The sequence below is a fragment of the Hydra viridissima genome, unplaced genomic scaffold (assembly GCF_058129835.1).
Source record: "Hydra viridissima isolate aposymbiotic clone 2 unplaced genomic scaffold, HvirCarnegie_v1 scaffold_4, whole genome shotgun sequence".
Taxonomy (NCBI): domain Eukaryota; kingdom Metazoa; phylum Cnidaria; class Hydrozoa; order Anthoathecata; family Hydridae; genus Hydra; species Hydra viridissima.
The window spans coordinates 11,186,212-11,200,426 of record NW_028324303.1 but is presented as its reverse complement, the minus strand read 5'-3'; the positions used below and the strand labels follow the sequence as shown (position 1 = coordinate 11,200,426).

Below are 14,215 nucleotides of genomic sequence, written 5' to 3'. Positions count from 1 at the left end.
GTAATATGCTGTTAAATATTTAGAGGAGAAAAAAAAAAGGGGGGGGGACATACTGACCAAGAACTGCACACTTATGATAAAAATGGCTAACAGATGCTACTCAAAGCTCTTATAAATGCTGTTCTTTTATTATTTTTTCTTTTTTTCTTTTTTTTTTTTCTTTTTCTCTTAGCAAGAACTTTCTAATCGAGTTTTACTCGACCTAACTATTTGATAAAGTTTATGGATGTCTTTTTTTCATTTTAAGCATCCTCTAAGACTTTAAATATAAACTGAGTAGTTTACAGACAAATCAAAAAATGGGATTGGATGTAATTGGATTAAAGTTTTTGTTCAATTTAGTCTCTCGGCACATTAGAGAAACTGGTTCCATGCAAACAATAAATCTGTTTTAATCTCGCGTCTCGTCGACGAGAATGCGTAATTTCACTTGCAGACAAAACAGCTCTTTTTTTTTTTTCATGCTTTTACTTGTCATAGTTGCAAAGTCATACACCTTCGTTCAGAATTGCATTTCCATTTTTTACTCGCTAATATGTTTTTAAAATGTGTATAAAAATTCATCTGTGTATAATTTTTAAAATTTAAGATTTTATCAAAAGTTATCACAGAAAATATTAAATTTTTAAATTTTTGATTAATGAAGAAGCACTGAAATTTGTAAACAAAAGCTTCGAATAAACAGGCGGTTATACGAAACAAAAGTTAAAACGTTCTCTTGTATCGCTGTAGAAGAAATTTTTTTTATCCTTTCACAGGAAGGTTTTGTACAACTTATTGTAAGTGAATTCTTAAGTAAGTTTTGTTGAGTTCTTAAAAAAAGGCGAAGAAAAAAAAATAAAATATTTGTAAAAAATGTCTTAGTTCAAAACATACTTTTTTTGTATTGTGTTCTGTTAATTATTAGCATTTCCAACTTTATTTAAACAAATTTCTTTCAATATGGCGCAGTTTTTGACTCATTCCGAAAAATATATTTTGATGCATGAGATTTTCATTTTCTATTGTTTAAAAAATACCATACGAACAAGTTTGGCAAGGTGCTAGAAACTATTATACTATCAAATATACTATAATACTCAAGCGTTATTTTAAGACCTTAAAGTCCTGAGTGTTTTCAATCAAAATCACTTCTAAGAGAAGAGATAAATTGGGTTCAGATCTTCTCCTCCCCTTTCGTTCTAAATAAGAAATTTTCGAATAAAGTGCAGAAAGCAATTTAACTTACTGTATACTGTATTTTAACATTCATTTTTCACCCTATTCTGTTGAGAGGAAATGGTATCTCCTTTACTAATTAAATATACTTATCTGCCTTCTTGTTGCTAAAGACGTTTTTTGCAATAAGAATAAATGAAGATCAAGTGCAGGATTTAATTTCATTCGTTGATTCTATAAAGAGTGGATCATTTATGAAAATGTCTAGTTCTAGTTTATGAAATATCAATTATTCCAGTCTTCAGTTTGTCCATGGTAAGTTAGGTATTCTATCCATAAAGCATCTTCATCAAAAAACTTTACAAACTGTTTCATCAAAGCTGTGTTACCAAACGGACAATAATTGCATTTATTCTCTAACTTGAGAGAGAGAGCCCCTGACTGATCATTGGGAAAAATTAATACTTTTTGATCATTTAATGCTTAAACAATTTTAAAACTAAGAAAAAAAGTTGATACAATTTACTTCTTTGTTTTAAAGTAAAGAAAATCTTACATTGAACCTTGAAAGCATTTCTTCATTACTTAAACTTTACGTACTGAAGTTTGTGTTAAATCTGAAAAAACAAAAAATCTATATAATAATTAGACATGTCTGTCTGTGACACCTTATAATAACCATTAGACTTTTTTGCATCTGTAGATCAAAGCAGGAAAATAAGGAAAGTGAAGATCTACTCAACAATTTGTTGTATCAATTCGGATTTTTTTAGTTTTATATAAATTCAAGTTTATTAAGTTTCTTTTGTGCTATTTTTGTCGTAACGCTTGGTATTGCAAATAATCGAAATTTTGTACAACTCGATCAGCAGAGGTAAAGTACGCAATTGTGGAAATGCGAAAAAAAACTAAGAATATTGTTTATCGAGAAGTATTTGAATAAGATTTACAGTTTATTTATTCGTATGAAGTTTTCATACGCATTCAGCTCGTAATAAATAGTGTCTGAAACATATGGGTTATTTTAAATTTGAGAGCTATGGACCCTTTCGCCCCCACTTTTTCTACCATTATTTAAACAAAGATTTTTTTCCTACGTAAATTTACTGTTGGGAGTGAGTTCCATTCTAAATATAAATGCTAACTTGTACGCCAAACACAAACATGGTGACAGAGCAATAAGAAAAGTAGCAGAAATTTTTTAACTGATGCAATTTTTGATTTAGCGCCCCAAATAGCACTAACAGAGCTAATAAACGAAGGTTTCAAAAAAAAAAAAAATTGTAACTGGCTTGTGAATTCAGTAGACCTTTAAGTTAAGTCACGGATTTTATCGTATTAGTTCTGGCGAAGACTTCTGGTAGCCATTTTTACTCCCTGGAAATTATAGAAAGCTATTACTTCTACAAAGTATCAGATAAATCTTGATTTCTCATAAAAGTTTTATATAATCCAATTTTCATTTCAGTTAAATATTTGCGTTCTCTGTTAATAGTAACTGCGTCTGCGTGTATGCTTATATATATATATATATATATATATATATATATATATATATATATATATATATATATATATATATATATATATATATATATATATATATATATATAACCATACATATATATATATTAAAGTTACATAGTATATACTTTTGAAACTTTACTTCAGTTTGAAAGATAGTTGGTTAATCCCTTCTTTGATAATTAGAACAAATAACATCTAGACAGATATTCATCTCTATATTACACTCAGGCCAGATATTGACCTTGAATTCATTAGCCACTGAAGTCTGTCACAAAAAAAGCTGCGCTAGTTTTTCAAATTGTTTTTTAGTTATGAAGTAATTTGTTTTTTATTTTGCAGTCTAATCGATTTTTTAAAGTTTCTTATTTTTTTCATAGGAGTTGATTGTAAAATTACTATGAAATCATTTTGCATCAAGTAGCAACTCTGATAAATATACTTCAAAAGCTAAAATTTTTGTTAAAAACATTAATATTTCAAACCAAATGATTCCAGAAACAAAAAAGAAAACATCTACCAGCTCTACAGGACATTATATGAATTCTTCAGGGCATATTCCATTAAAAAACTCTAGCCATCCTCCTTGTACTGTTGCATCTATACAACCATATGGTATCTCACCATCTCTTCAAAGTAAATCACTGGCTCATAATGTTCCTGTTGTTCTTTCTCCAAAAACTGTTAATAGAAATGACAGGTCTCAAGTGGCTACTTGTTATGAACCTTTTTATCCACAACTTTATCCAACTGTAACTAGCAATCCAACTTTATCGCAAGAAGCTCAAACTTTACCACCTTCAGTTGCATACCCATTAGATATGTCAGGTTCTGTAGGTTATCAAAATGGGTTGATTCGTCATCCTAATATTTCAATTGAGCATACTTCATCAGAAAATCTATTGCTGCAAAAGAATAGGCAGTTACCTGCATATCCACCAACAAAAGTATTTTACAACAATTCTGGTCCTGCTCAAAATTCAACTTTAGCCATTAATTCAGAGCGTCAAAAGATAGAAGATGAAATTTTATTATGTCAACGTGAATTAGATTCATGTTGGCAAGAAGATGAATTTGACTGCCCAAGAGTAAGAATTTTAAATTTTATTCTACATAAATTTATATAGCTTTTCTACCTAGTACTAAATTACGAAGAAAAAAAAACAAAACAACAACAAAAAAATCATCAATATTTGATAAGTGGCGGCTGTTAGGAAACATTTTATTTTATTATGATCATATTGTATATTATATTTTATTCCCCTTAAGTTTTATATTGCTATGATTTTTTTCAAAGTAAACATGTAATAAAGTAAAATAACTATTTGTGAGCTTCTTTTTTTTGTAATGTTTCTATTAAAACTTTTTTACTTAGGATTTCACAGCAATAGATCGCAGAAGAGAAGAGTTCTATGCAGAACAATCAAATGTCTATTCTCATCCTTCTCCTCCAGATGATCAGGTGGTTAATTGTAGATAAATTGTCTTTGTTGGTGAAATTGCATTCATAAATTTATTTCAGCTATAGATACTTTGACTTCTAGAAAATATTTGGTTTCAAATTATCCAATTATGAATATGATCACAATCTTTTCTTTTGTAGGGATTTGAGCTTTTAGAAGATTTCTTAGGAAAGAGTGTTTCAGCTGAAGATATATGCCTGTCTCCGCCATGGACAGAAGAAGAAGAAAACATGAAAATTCAACAACAAAGGCAGCAGCATTTGTTTAAAATGTCACATCAATCTTACCAGCAGACACAACAAGAACAGAACCAACAGAAACAGTTACTTCAGCAAAGGCAAGATCATCAGCAACACAATGAAAAGCAGCAGTTTAAGGTATGTGATTTAACAGAAACAATCTTTATTAAAGTTGTGATATAAAATTTTTTGTGAAGTTTCTATACTAATTTTTAATCTAATTGCTTTTAAATATTAATTTTGACAGCATGTTAAATTTCTAGTGTTGATTGAGTTATAAGCACTTTAGTCAAATGGAGTTCAATATGGGGTCAACCAAATGGAGTCATAATCAAAATATAAGCCAAAAGATTAGCTATTATGATCTATTATGACGAAAAGATCGGCTATTATAAGTGCTTAAAAAAATGTTTATTACTATTTGAAACTTACTTTTAGTCCCCTAAATATGTTGGAGTGTGTGAATCAAAAAATACAGGACTGAGTGCAGCCAGTTTTTTAGCACCTAATCAGTGCAGCTCAAAGACTCCGACTTTACCAGTTTCATCTGGATTATTTTCAAAGTCCAAAGCACAGGCAGTTGTTTCACCTCAACCTCGCAACCAAAAGAAAGTTAATATTGACAATGTTGTCAGACAGATTTCTTACACAGAAGGGCAAGACACACCTCAGGTTATATCTTAATATCTTGTTAATTTAACACTATAATATTGTATAAATTTATAAATTTAATTATGGTTATTTATGTATCTTATTTGGTTTTGTTTCAGCATAAATTAGTCAGGAAAACTTTACTTATAAGATTTTTATTTTTACCAATTTAAATATGTAACTAATATATCTATAATAGCTGGCAAAAATCATAGCTTCAACTTTAACTAACTTAAAAGGGGTTTAAGAACTTACTACTGGTTTAATATCTGCATGCAGTAATCAACATTCATAATTGTAAACATTTTAACAATACTAGGATTTCTCATCATCCTCATGGCCAAAATCTGAAATGAGTTCACGAATACCATCTTCAGAAAGAATCAACCTTTCACCTCTTTGTATGTCTGCATTAGCATCAGTAAGTGTTCTCATGCTTTATAAGTGTTCTCATACTTTATAAGTGTTTTAACACAAAAGTTTTAATTTTAATTTTTAGCTTTTTTTTTAATTTTAACTTTTAACTTTTTTTTTTTAATTTGTTGCTAAGGGCACGCAGACACCGGTGGAATATGAAGAGCCTACCGCTCAGAAGAGAAGTGCTTCTGATAAAGATATTCTTTCTGTAAAACCTAGCATAAAATCTATTCCACAACAGACAGAGAAGAAACCTCTTGATAATTACAAAGATAGCGAACCATTTAAATATGCTTATCACACTCTCCCTATGCAATCAGACCTTGTTAAAGTAATGTTTTTTTGTTGTTATTTATTTATTTTTTTTTGAATATATTTTGCAAAAGCTGTTAAAAATATGTTTACATAAGTTAGTTGAACTGCAATCCTACATTTAATTTAACAGGATTTTACAGAAGGTGCAGAAATGGGTTCTCGCATTCCCTCAAGTGAACTTATCAGCCTTTCTCCATTGACAATGTCTGGAATGACATCTAATGCTCAATCTGTGAGTTAATTACTAAATATTTTTTATTTGTCTTCATTAAATTTTATTAAGTTGATTTTAACTTTTACATAGGGTATTCAAACTCCATTAGAGCCAAATATTGGTATTGTGCCATTAGCAAGAGATATGCCAAAAAAAGTTAGTTTTTCGTATGCAGGCTCTTCTTCTTGCAGTGAAAAGGTATTCTTTTCCTTCACTGTAGAAGTTTAAATAAGTTTGTAATTTAAATTTTGATAATTTAAATGCTTGGTGCGATAACAAGTAGAATCACTGAAATTTAGAGTTGTGAGTCCAGTGGGAGTAGCGCTGCTGAAAAGATCATTGCATTAGCTAAAAGTAGCTCTCCTACACTGCCTTCACTATCAGTTGACCAGCCTCCTAATGATTTTACACAGGTTGAGATATTTAAAATTTAAAAAAACTTTGTTTTTTTTTACTTTGAAAATTAATTTTTTTTAAGAAAAATTAAATAAAATCAAATGTATTATTTATGTCTATTAGGACTTTTCGAATATTCCACAATCAGAGTTAGGATCACGCATTCCTTCTTGTGAACGCATAGCACTTTCTCCTTTATGTCAGTCTGCAATCCCTTCAGTAAGTTGTTTCTAAATCAATTTCCCTTAATGCTTTTATTCAGGCTCTGTATTTAATTTGAAAAAAATAAGTATTATATTTATCACAGGGTTGTCAGACTCCTGTAGATATGGAACCTAAAGAACCTAACAATGAAGTTACATATCGCTCCAAGAAACCTATGTCAAAACTGGAGGAGGTGATGAGTAAAATGAATTTGGCATCAAACTCAACTCCTCCACGTCTGGATACTTATGAGGAAGATTCTGTCAAGGTTAGTTCTTTAAAAAAATGTAACTTAACATCACATAATGCAAACAATCTTTGTAAAAAGTGTTCTGTTATAAATGTTCTTAATCTGTATCCTGCTGAACTTTTGAAGCTCTTTGAAAGTGTTGTTAAATTTTCTGATGATTTTTTAACAGTGAATTGAACAAACGAATGATGATGAGATTTGTATATCATTTTTAGAATTTTGGGAGCTCAGAGCATTCTTCAAGAATGCAGTCTCGTGAAAACCTATATTTTACACCACCTTGGTCTTCAAGTACTTCTGTAAATTTCTCTTTGTTTAATCAAAACTTCCTATATACCAGTTTCAAAACATTTTGGCTGAAGGAGTCAGTTGCTTTATATTTGATTTTGTAGGGTATGGTATCACCTTGTTCTGGTTTTAATAGCAGATTGAAGCCTTTAGTTCATCCACCAGCCATTCAAGAAAGAATTGAGTCCAATGAACTAGAAAAAAATAAAGCTGATATTGTAGTAAGTACAGATTTTTATTATGGAAAGCAATTGTTAATGCTAACTAACAAGTGTATTTCAGGATGCTCTATCAGTACTTTATTTATTTTTCTTAACTTTATTTTTTAGCCTAATAGCGGAAAAATGGCTAATTATCATTCTGTTTCATTTAAACAACCAGCTCAAGTAAATAACTACCCATTAAGACATGATTCCTGGTCATCTGAAGAGTCTGTTAGTTCAAACCATACTGATATTTCTACAGTTGTGAATGCACCTACATCAATGCATAATACAGCTCCAGCTTCACCTATCCCAGATGGTTCCGATGAGTCAGATATATCATCTGAAGCTGATGAAAGTTGTGACCTTCCAGAAACGTATAGTCAAAGAGTTTCTCCCACACAACATGTGACAAATGTTAAAAAAGTTGAGCTCAATAATTTTCAAAATAAAACTTCTTGGCATCAACAAAATAGCAATTCTGTAAATTTTCCTTCTAATCATCAGCGTCCAAATAGTATGCATGTGTCCCCCAAAAAACCTGATGGTGCTGTTGCAGATCAATTTTTGCAGCAACGAAATTATCAAGATAATAAAAACAACATTCCTTCTAGTGCTAATACCCCATATCCAAGGCTAGCTCAATATAATACCTATGGCAATCCAACAACTTTAAAAAGTTCTCAACCCAACCAAGGCTATTATAACACCCAGCAGCCACCTCACCATGACTTTGCCAACCAGTTTCAAAATCATCAATCAGTTAGTCATCCACAAAGTTTGAATCATTCACAACATATACTAACACACAATATGGCTGCATCATATGTACCATCAAATCAACCACAGCAACAAAATCATTTTTATAAACCCAATCAATTTCCAGCTAATAATCTTACTGTTCCTCGCAATCCTTCTATTGAGCAAATCAAACCAAATTCTCAACGTCTTGATTTTGCTGACTATCCACATGAATCAGAACTGCAGGCAGCATACCCTTACCATAAATTAGGCTATCAAACTAGGATGCAAACTATACATGAAAGTAATCACTTTAATACATCATATCCTTATAGTACAAAGCCTAATAATGATAACTTCAGACCGCAACCTTATTTTCATAATCCTGAAGTTTTTGTACCCAGTAACGTTTTATTCAACAAACCACAAGGGCAACCTGTACATTCATTGCAGCAACCACATGAGGTAAATTAATTCATAGCTAAGTTTTACTAGAAAGCTTTAAAATTAAGGTTTACATTCAATATTTAAGAAGGACACTTTATTTTCAGGTGAGGAACCAAAGAACATATAGTGTGACTAGTCTAGAACCAAACCATGATTCACCACCTCAATCAGATGCACTTGACACCATAAGTTTGGTGAGTTTTGCCAGTCAAGGAGCATCAAATCAAAACTTGGACACTAAAACTGATATGATGTCTTCTTTGATTAGCATGCTAGGTACACATGATCCAGATGATATGGCACGTACACTGCTGGCAATGTCCAGTAGTCCTGATTCCTGTACTGCTATGCGCCAAAGTGGTTGTTTACCGCTTCTACTGAATTTACTTCATCGATATAACCATCATCAATCAATTAATTGGGGAGCAAGGCAGAGAGCTGGTAAGTTTTTTTTGTTAGTTAAAAGTAAAAAAACTAATATCAATTTCGAATTTACACAAAATATATAATAACCTAATTTTCCAAATAAGAAAAAACTAGAATACCTCAAAGATTAAAAAAGAATCATAAAATTTTCCTAATACACAAGAAAGTAGAATTCATCAAAAAAAAGTAGATATATTGTTAAGTTTTAGATGCTTCTGAGATTTAACATATTGGTAGCGAATTAGGACTTTTCACCTTTGTGAAAAGTTCTGAAGGTAAAAACATATTTCTTTTTTAGCACTTGCATTGCACAACATTGTTCATTCAAACAGCACTGACAGGCGAGGAAAGCGTGAAGTGCGTGTATTGCGACTTTTGGAAATCATCAGATCTCATAGTGAAGCTATTCTTTCTAAAGGAGATCAAAATTATCGCTCCAGCTTGCTTGCAACTCCCCTTGGTGATCATGGTCCTGGTCCTGCTGTAGCTGCAATAATGAAACTGTCATTTGAAGAAGAACACAAAAATACAATATGTGAATTAGGTGGTTTACAAGCAATTGGTGAAATATTGGCTGTTGATTATTTAGCTAACAACCAATGCAAAGACCCTTATTCGATTGCCCTGCGTAAATATGCTGGAATGGTTTTAATAAATCTAACATATAATGATTCTGGAAATAAGGTCATACTCTCTACTCTCCCAAACACTATTAATGCTATAATTGCTCAGCTACAATTCACAGATGAAGAGGATTTGGTACAAGTGTTTGCTGGTATCATACGAAATGTATCTTGGAGACCTGACAAGATTACTCAACAAGCTCTCCAGACAGCTAATGCTGTTCGTGGTCTTATGATATGTATTCAAAAGTTGCGATCAGAAGTTTGCATTCGTGCTGTTTTAAGTGCAGTTTGGAATCTCTCTGCTCATAGTTCAGAAAACAAAGAAGAAATTTGTCGTACTCCTGGGTCATTAGCATTTCTTGCTTATGCTCTAAATTACTGTTCTCCTACTAAAAACTTATCAATTATTGAAAATGCTGGGGGAATCTTAAGAAATATATCTTCACATGTTGCAGTAAGTAATGAGTATAGATGCATCTTGCGGCAAGGTAAGTGTATGCAGACTCTTGTGTTCCAACTTCGCTCAACAAACACAAGAATAGTGTCTAATGCTTCTGGAATATTATGGAATTTATCTGCTAGGTGCGCAGAGGATCAAGAATTACTTTGGGAACTAGGGGCAGTTTCTGTTTTAAAAAATCTAGTTAATTCCAAACACAGTTCTATTTCTGCAAGCTCTGCTGCTGCTCTTAGGAATCTTTTAGCAGTAAAGCCAGGTAGCAGTACAGATACAGAATCACTCTCATCTATTCAACACAATCATACCAATAGTTTACCCACAAAAAATCATCAAAATATTCGACTAGATCCAAAGTATAAATCTTTAAGCAGTAGTTCTAGAGAAAAGAAGTCTTCATTTGGCATATTTCAAAAGCATAAAAGTGGTGGAGTATACCAAGAATCTGTGATCTCTGATGAAAGTTCATTAGTTTACACACCTTTTCCAGTTTCTGTTCATAAATTAGTAAAAAAAGAAAATACAAATTTGAATTCCATACAAAGTGTGCCTAAAAGTAATGTGAAAGAGGAAATTTTTGATGAAAAAGTGAGCGTGTGGATGAAGAAATGCACTTTAAAAAATGAGGATGTTTTTGAGGACTGTAAACTTTCAGTGACAAAAGATTCAGTTCTCATGCACCAGCCTACACCAAAAGTTATAGCTAATAACAATCAAAAAAAAAAAGAAAAATTTGCTGTGGCTCAAAGGTTCGGTCTTAAGAGTAAAAAATTGTCTCTTAAGTCCTCCATTGACTCACTAACTTCAAGGGAGTCTTCAGCAGATTTTGAGAAAGGGACTTCAGATAAAAATGTGTGGGTGAGATCATTAAAACAAAAATTATTCAAAAAGTCCTACTCTTCTGATTTAGATTCTACTGAGTTAAAGCATCTATAGTGTCCGGTTCTTTATCCATGTAAGAAATTGCTACTGATTGACTTTTAAAAAATTTGTTTGGCTTTGAAGCATGTGAGATAACTTTTATATTTTTCTCTACGGATTTTCACAAAAGTTTCATCAAAGGCTTGTTTCTCTTTACACAGACTTGAAAAATATATTTATTTTACAGCTATAGTTTTTATGTCCTTCATAGATTTTACACTAATGAACAATAAGGTAGTCTATAAAATAAAAGTCAATATTAAAGTAGTTGACTTAAACTATAGTCTTAGATGTTTTTTAATGTTTGAGAAACGTTTGGAATTTATTTTTATATTTCATCATAATTTAAGACATGTTCAAAGCAAATTTTCATCATTTTGTTTCTTTTTTTACTTTATCCCATGTTAGCAAAGATTTCTTAGCGTCAAGTATCCATAAAGTTATATTTTCAAAATGTTTGTGCAGTTGTTTATAGATGTATCAATTTTATTTTTAGTTTGTTTTAGTCTTCAAAAAAACTTTTTTTTTAATCCATTTTTGGGTAAAGCATTGTCTTTATCTATTTATCCAAATTCTGATCTGTATTTTTAGTTATTTTTATCTATTAGAAACTTTATACAAATATACATTTTTAATTAATGCAAATATTAAGTGAGAAGCTATTCTTATTGATTTAAAGTTTTTAATTAGACCTCATTTTTTCACTTGTAAATATTTCTTTTTATGTAACTCTTATAAAAAAAAAGAAAGAAAAATTTTCTTTTTGATAGTAGATTTATGCATAGTACAAAGTGTAGATTATATACCAGATTATATAATTTGCATTACATAGTATATTGCCTATTAGAGTTTACATTATGATTAAATTTTTGTTGTTGGTAAACAAACAAGGACAAACTAGAGTTTCAAAGTATTATTGTAATGAGTTTTCAAAAGAAAAAAGACCATTATTTGAGGCTGAGGTTGTTCGAAAGTGTCTTTCCAGAGCTCCACATCAGGTATCTATTTAGTCCTTCGTTTAGTTTATTAATTGATACATTGCTGCATTTAGGTTCATTTAGGTTTATTGATTGATTGAGTATTTTTATAATTCAGTGTTCATTTATTGAATATCACAATTTCAAAGTTGTGTATAGAAGATATGCATCTTTGTTTTTCCTAATAGGAATAGATGATCAAGAGGTACGAAACAGTTATTGTATGTTTTGTATTTTGTTCTTTTTTTTAATCGTACTATGATCGACGTTTATAATTGATACATATAACTGAGTTTTTTTTTTTGTTTTTTTTTAAATATATAAACATTTATCTATATGTTGTTGTTTTAAAAATGAAAGGTCAAAAATGTTGTTGTTGTATTGCATTTATCAGATTATTTCTTACTGGAAACTTATGAAAGATTTTTTAGATCAAGCATGAAGAGAAAAACCAACAAGGGTAAAAGAAACTAAATAAGTTGGGTACTAAGTCAACATCTGCATGTTTTAAAATGTTCATAAAATTGCTAACATGCCATAAGAAAAGCCCCAATAGATTCATATTATGCAACCTGATCAGTATGAAGAATTCCAACATGAAGCATTTTCAAGTTTAGATAATAAAATGATTCACATATCTAACCATTTCTAAAAACACTTTTAATCATATAATAAAAAATGCTGGAAATGTTGTAGTTCTAGATTTCTTATTTACTGTGATGGGGTGGCATATTGTTCTTGATAAAAATCAAAAAATTTACCTGGTAATCTTCATGAAGCTACACATTTTTTTATGAATCTCATTGACCTGGATTAAGTAATATTTTATTGAGTGGTTCCTATGTGGTGTGGTCAATAAGAAATTCTCGAAAAAGATTTTAAAGCCCGAAATGATCTTTATAATACGACTAATCATCATGATTGGAAAATTCAAATTATTTCTTGGTTCAGAGACTAAAATAATTTTCCAACACTTGGTCCAATACAAACAACCAGTGAATACAAACAACCAGTGAATACAAACAACCAGTGAATTGATTTAGCATTAAAAGCACAAGCACTTTGAGATTTCACTGCAAAGAAGAGAATTTTATGCTTTCACCAGAAAATTACAAAGTGACCTAACTTTCACAATACTGTCAACAAAAAAAAGTTTTTTTGCACATGATATCAAAATAACCATTAGCCGTTTGCCTTAAACCTGATGTTTAATATACTTAAATATTTAAAATCTAAAGTCTCTTTAAAACTCAGTAATAAGTGTTGATAAATGGCTTTAACTTACAATGTAATGTTTATAAGAAAAATAAAAAAATTATTTTTTCGTTTAGAATGAGCTCGGTATTTTTGAGTTGATTCATAATTTTGTGCAAGTGCTGGATAAATATTTACAAGAGAAATTCCAAAAAAGCGTTGTAAGTGTTTTTCAGGTATTTAGTTTACCTATAAAAACTTCGTAGATTTGTTTTCTCACACTTGTGTTTTTCTTTTTCAGAGTGAGCTGGATGTATCTTTTCTCGTAACAACTTTATCGGAAATATTAGTTATTTGGTTCTCTTATTTTTTTTATTTTTTTTTTACTATCTGTGAATGTAAGTTATTTGGTTCTCTTATCATTTACTATCTGTGAATATGTAGCATAAAGTTGTTTTGTCATTTGTTTCTAATTCGTTGTTTCTTTTTTTCTTCGGTATTTGAGTAAATTTTCTGTAACAGTGGCTAGATCATGTTCAATTTAGAGATTGTTCACATGATATTAGGCGAAATGATATGCAACGGCTATATCATTGAAACCAACCAGGCGAGAATACTAGCGCCAATTTTAGCAATCGATAAACTGAGCTGATTCCGTTGTTACAAAGCCGTTGTTATAAAATAGGGGCGATTTAAAAAAACTTTGAAAAAACTGTTTAAAAAAAAGGAGAGTATTTTATGTGATGCGAGGTGCTCTCGCGTGGTTATGCGTAATAAGTTCAAAGATTGTATTGCCAAAGTGGACAACACAACGATATTTTGTTAAATTCTTTATACTTTGTAAGACTCGTTATGACCCACACTCTATAATCTTTACACTTGTTTATTTCAATGTTGGGGAGTATTGTTTTGTCGTAAGCCTTTTCAAAGAGAGTTAAACGTAAATATGAAATATTATTTTTTATTAAACTACCGTTAGATTTTTCTGATATATACATATAACGAACGTACATATATATACATTACTGTTATATTACTATACTGCTATACAACGTATAGGTACCGCCATGCACAAACCAAACGTTAATATTCTAATATATGAAT

At 30.6% G+C, this 14,215-nt stretch overlaps 2 protein-coding genes across 3 annotated transcripts; both read left to right on the top strand.

The window, feature by feature from the left end:
* The first annotated feature begins 758 nt into the window (after nt 1–758).
* On the top strand, nt 759–11,772 carry LOC145182496 (uncharacterized). 2 transcript variants are annotated; one of them, XM_090084328.1, is made up of 17 exons: nt 759–779; nt 3,063–3,770; nt 4,058–4,144; nt 4,286–4,522; nt 4,823–5,056; nt 5,355–5,456; nt 5,586–5,783; nt 5,898–5,999; nt 6,072–6,179; nt 6,281–6,394; nt 6,501–6,596; nt 6,685–6,849; nt 7,047–7,130; nt 7,224–7,340; nt 7,449–8,528; nt 8,615–8,951; nt 9,235–11,772. In XM_090084328.1, the coding sequence occupies exons 2-17, from the start codon at nt 3,171–3,173 to the stop codon at nt 10,953–10,955; spliced, it is 5,382 nt and encodes a 1,793-aa protein (XP_089940454.1). In that variant the 5' UTR covers nt 759–779; nt 3,063–3,170; the 3' UTR covers nt 10,956–11,772. The 2 variants fall into 2 exon arrangements, with proteins under 2 accessions (XP_089940454.1, XP_089940453.1); XM_090084327.1 differs by lacking the exon at nt 759–779 and adding an exon at nt 2,450–2,568.
* Nucleotides 11,712–13,978, top strand: LOC145182585 (AP-4 complex subunit sigma-1-like). Its single transcript, XM_090084337.1, has 4 exons — nt 11,712–11,938; nt 12,036–12,122; nt 13,249–13,332; nt 13,413–13,978. The coding sequence occupies exons 1-4, from the start codon at nt 11,798–11,800 to the stop codon at nt 13,545–13,547; spliced, it is 447 nt and encodes a 148-aa protein (XP_089940463.1). The 5' UTR covers nt 11,712–11,797; the 3' UTR covers nt 13,548–13,978.
* The last annotated feature ends 237 nt before the right edge of the window (nt 13,979–14,215 follow it).

Bases quoted from the DNA above. Each gene is read 5' to 3' on its own strand.
- LOC145182585 (XM_090084337.1), top strand. From the start codon at position 11,798: ATGATTAAATTTTTGTTGTTGGTAAACAAACAAGGACAAACTAGAGTT. The intron at 12,123-13,248 runs GTACGAAACAGT...TTTTTCGTTTAG, and splicing joins TAGGAATAGATGATCAAGAG to AATGAGCTCGGTATTTTTGA. The intron at 13,333-13,412 runs GTAAGTGTTTTT...TTTCTTTTTCAG, and splicing joins AGAAATTCCAAAAAAGCGTT to AGTGAGCTGGATGTATCTTT.
- LOC145182496 (XM_090084328.1), top strand. From the start codon at position 3,171: ATGATTCCAGAAACAAAAAAGAAAACATCTACCAGCTCTACAGGACAT. The intron at 4,145-4,285 runs GTGGTTAATTGT...TTTCTTTTGTAG, and splicing joins CTTCTCCTCCAGATGATCAG to GGATTTGAGCTTTTAGAAGA. The intron at 8,952-9,234 runs GTAAGTTTTTTT...TTTCTTTTTTAG, and splicing joins GGGAGCAAGGCAGAGAGCTG to CACTTGCATTGCACAACATT.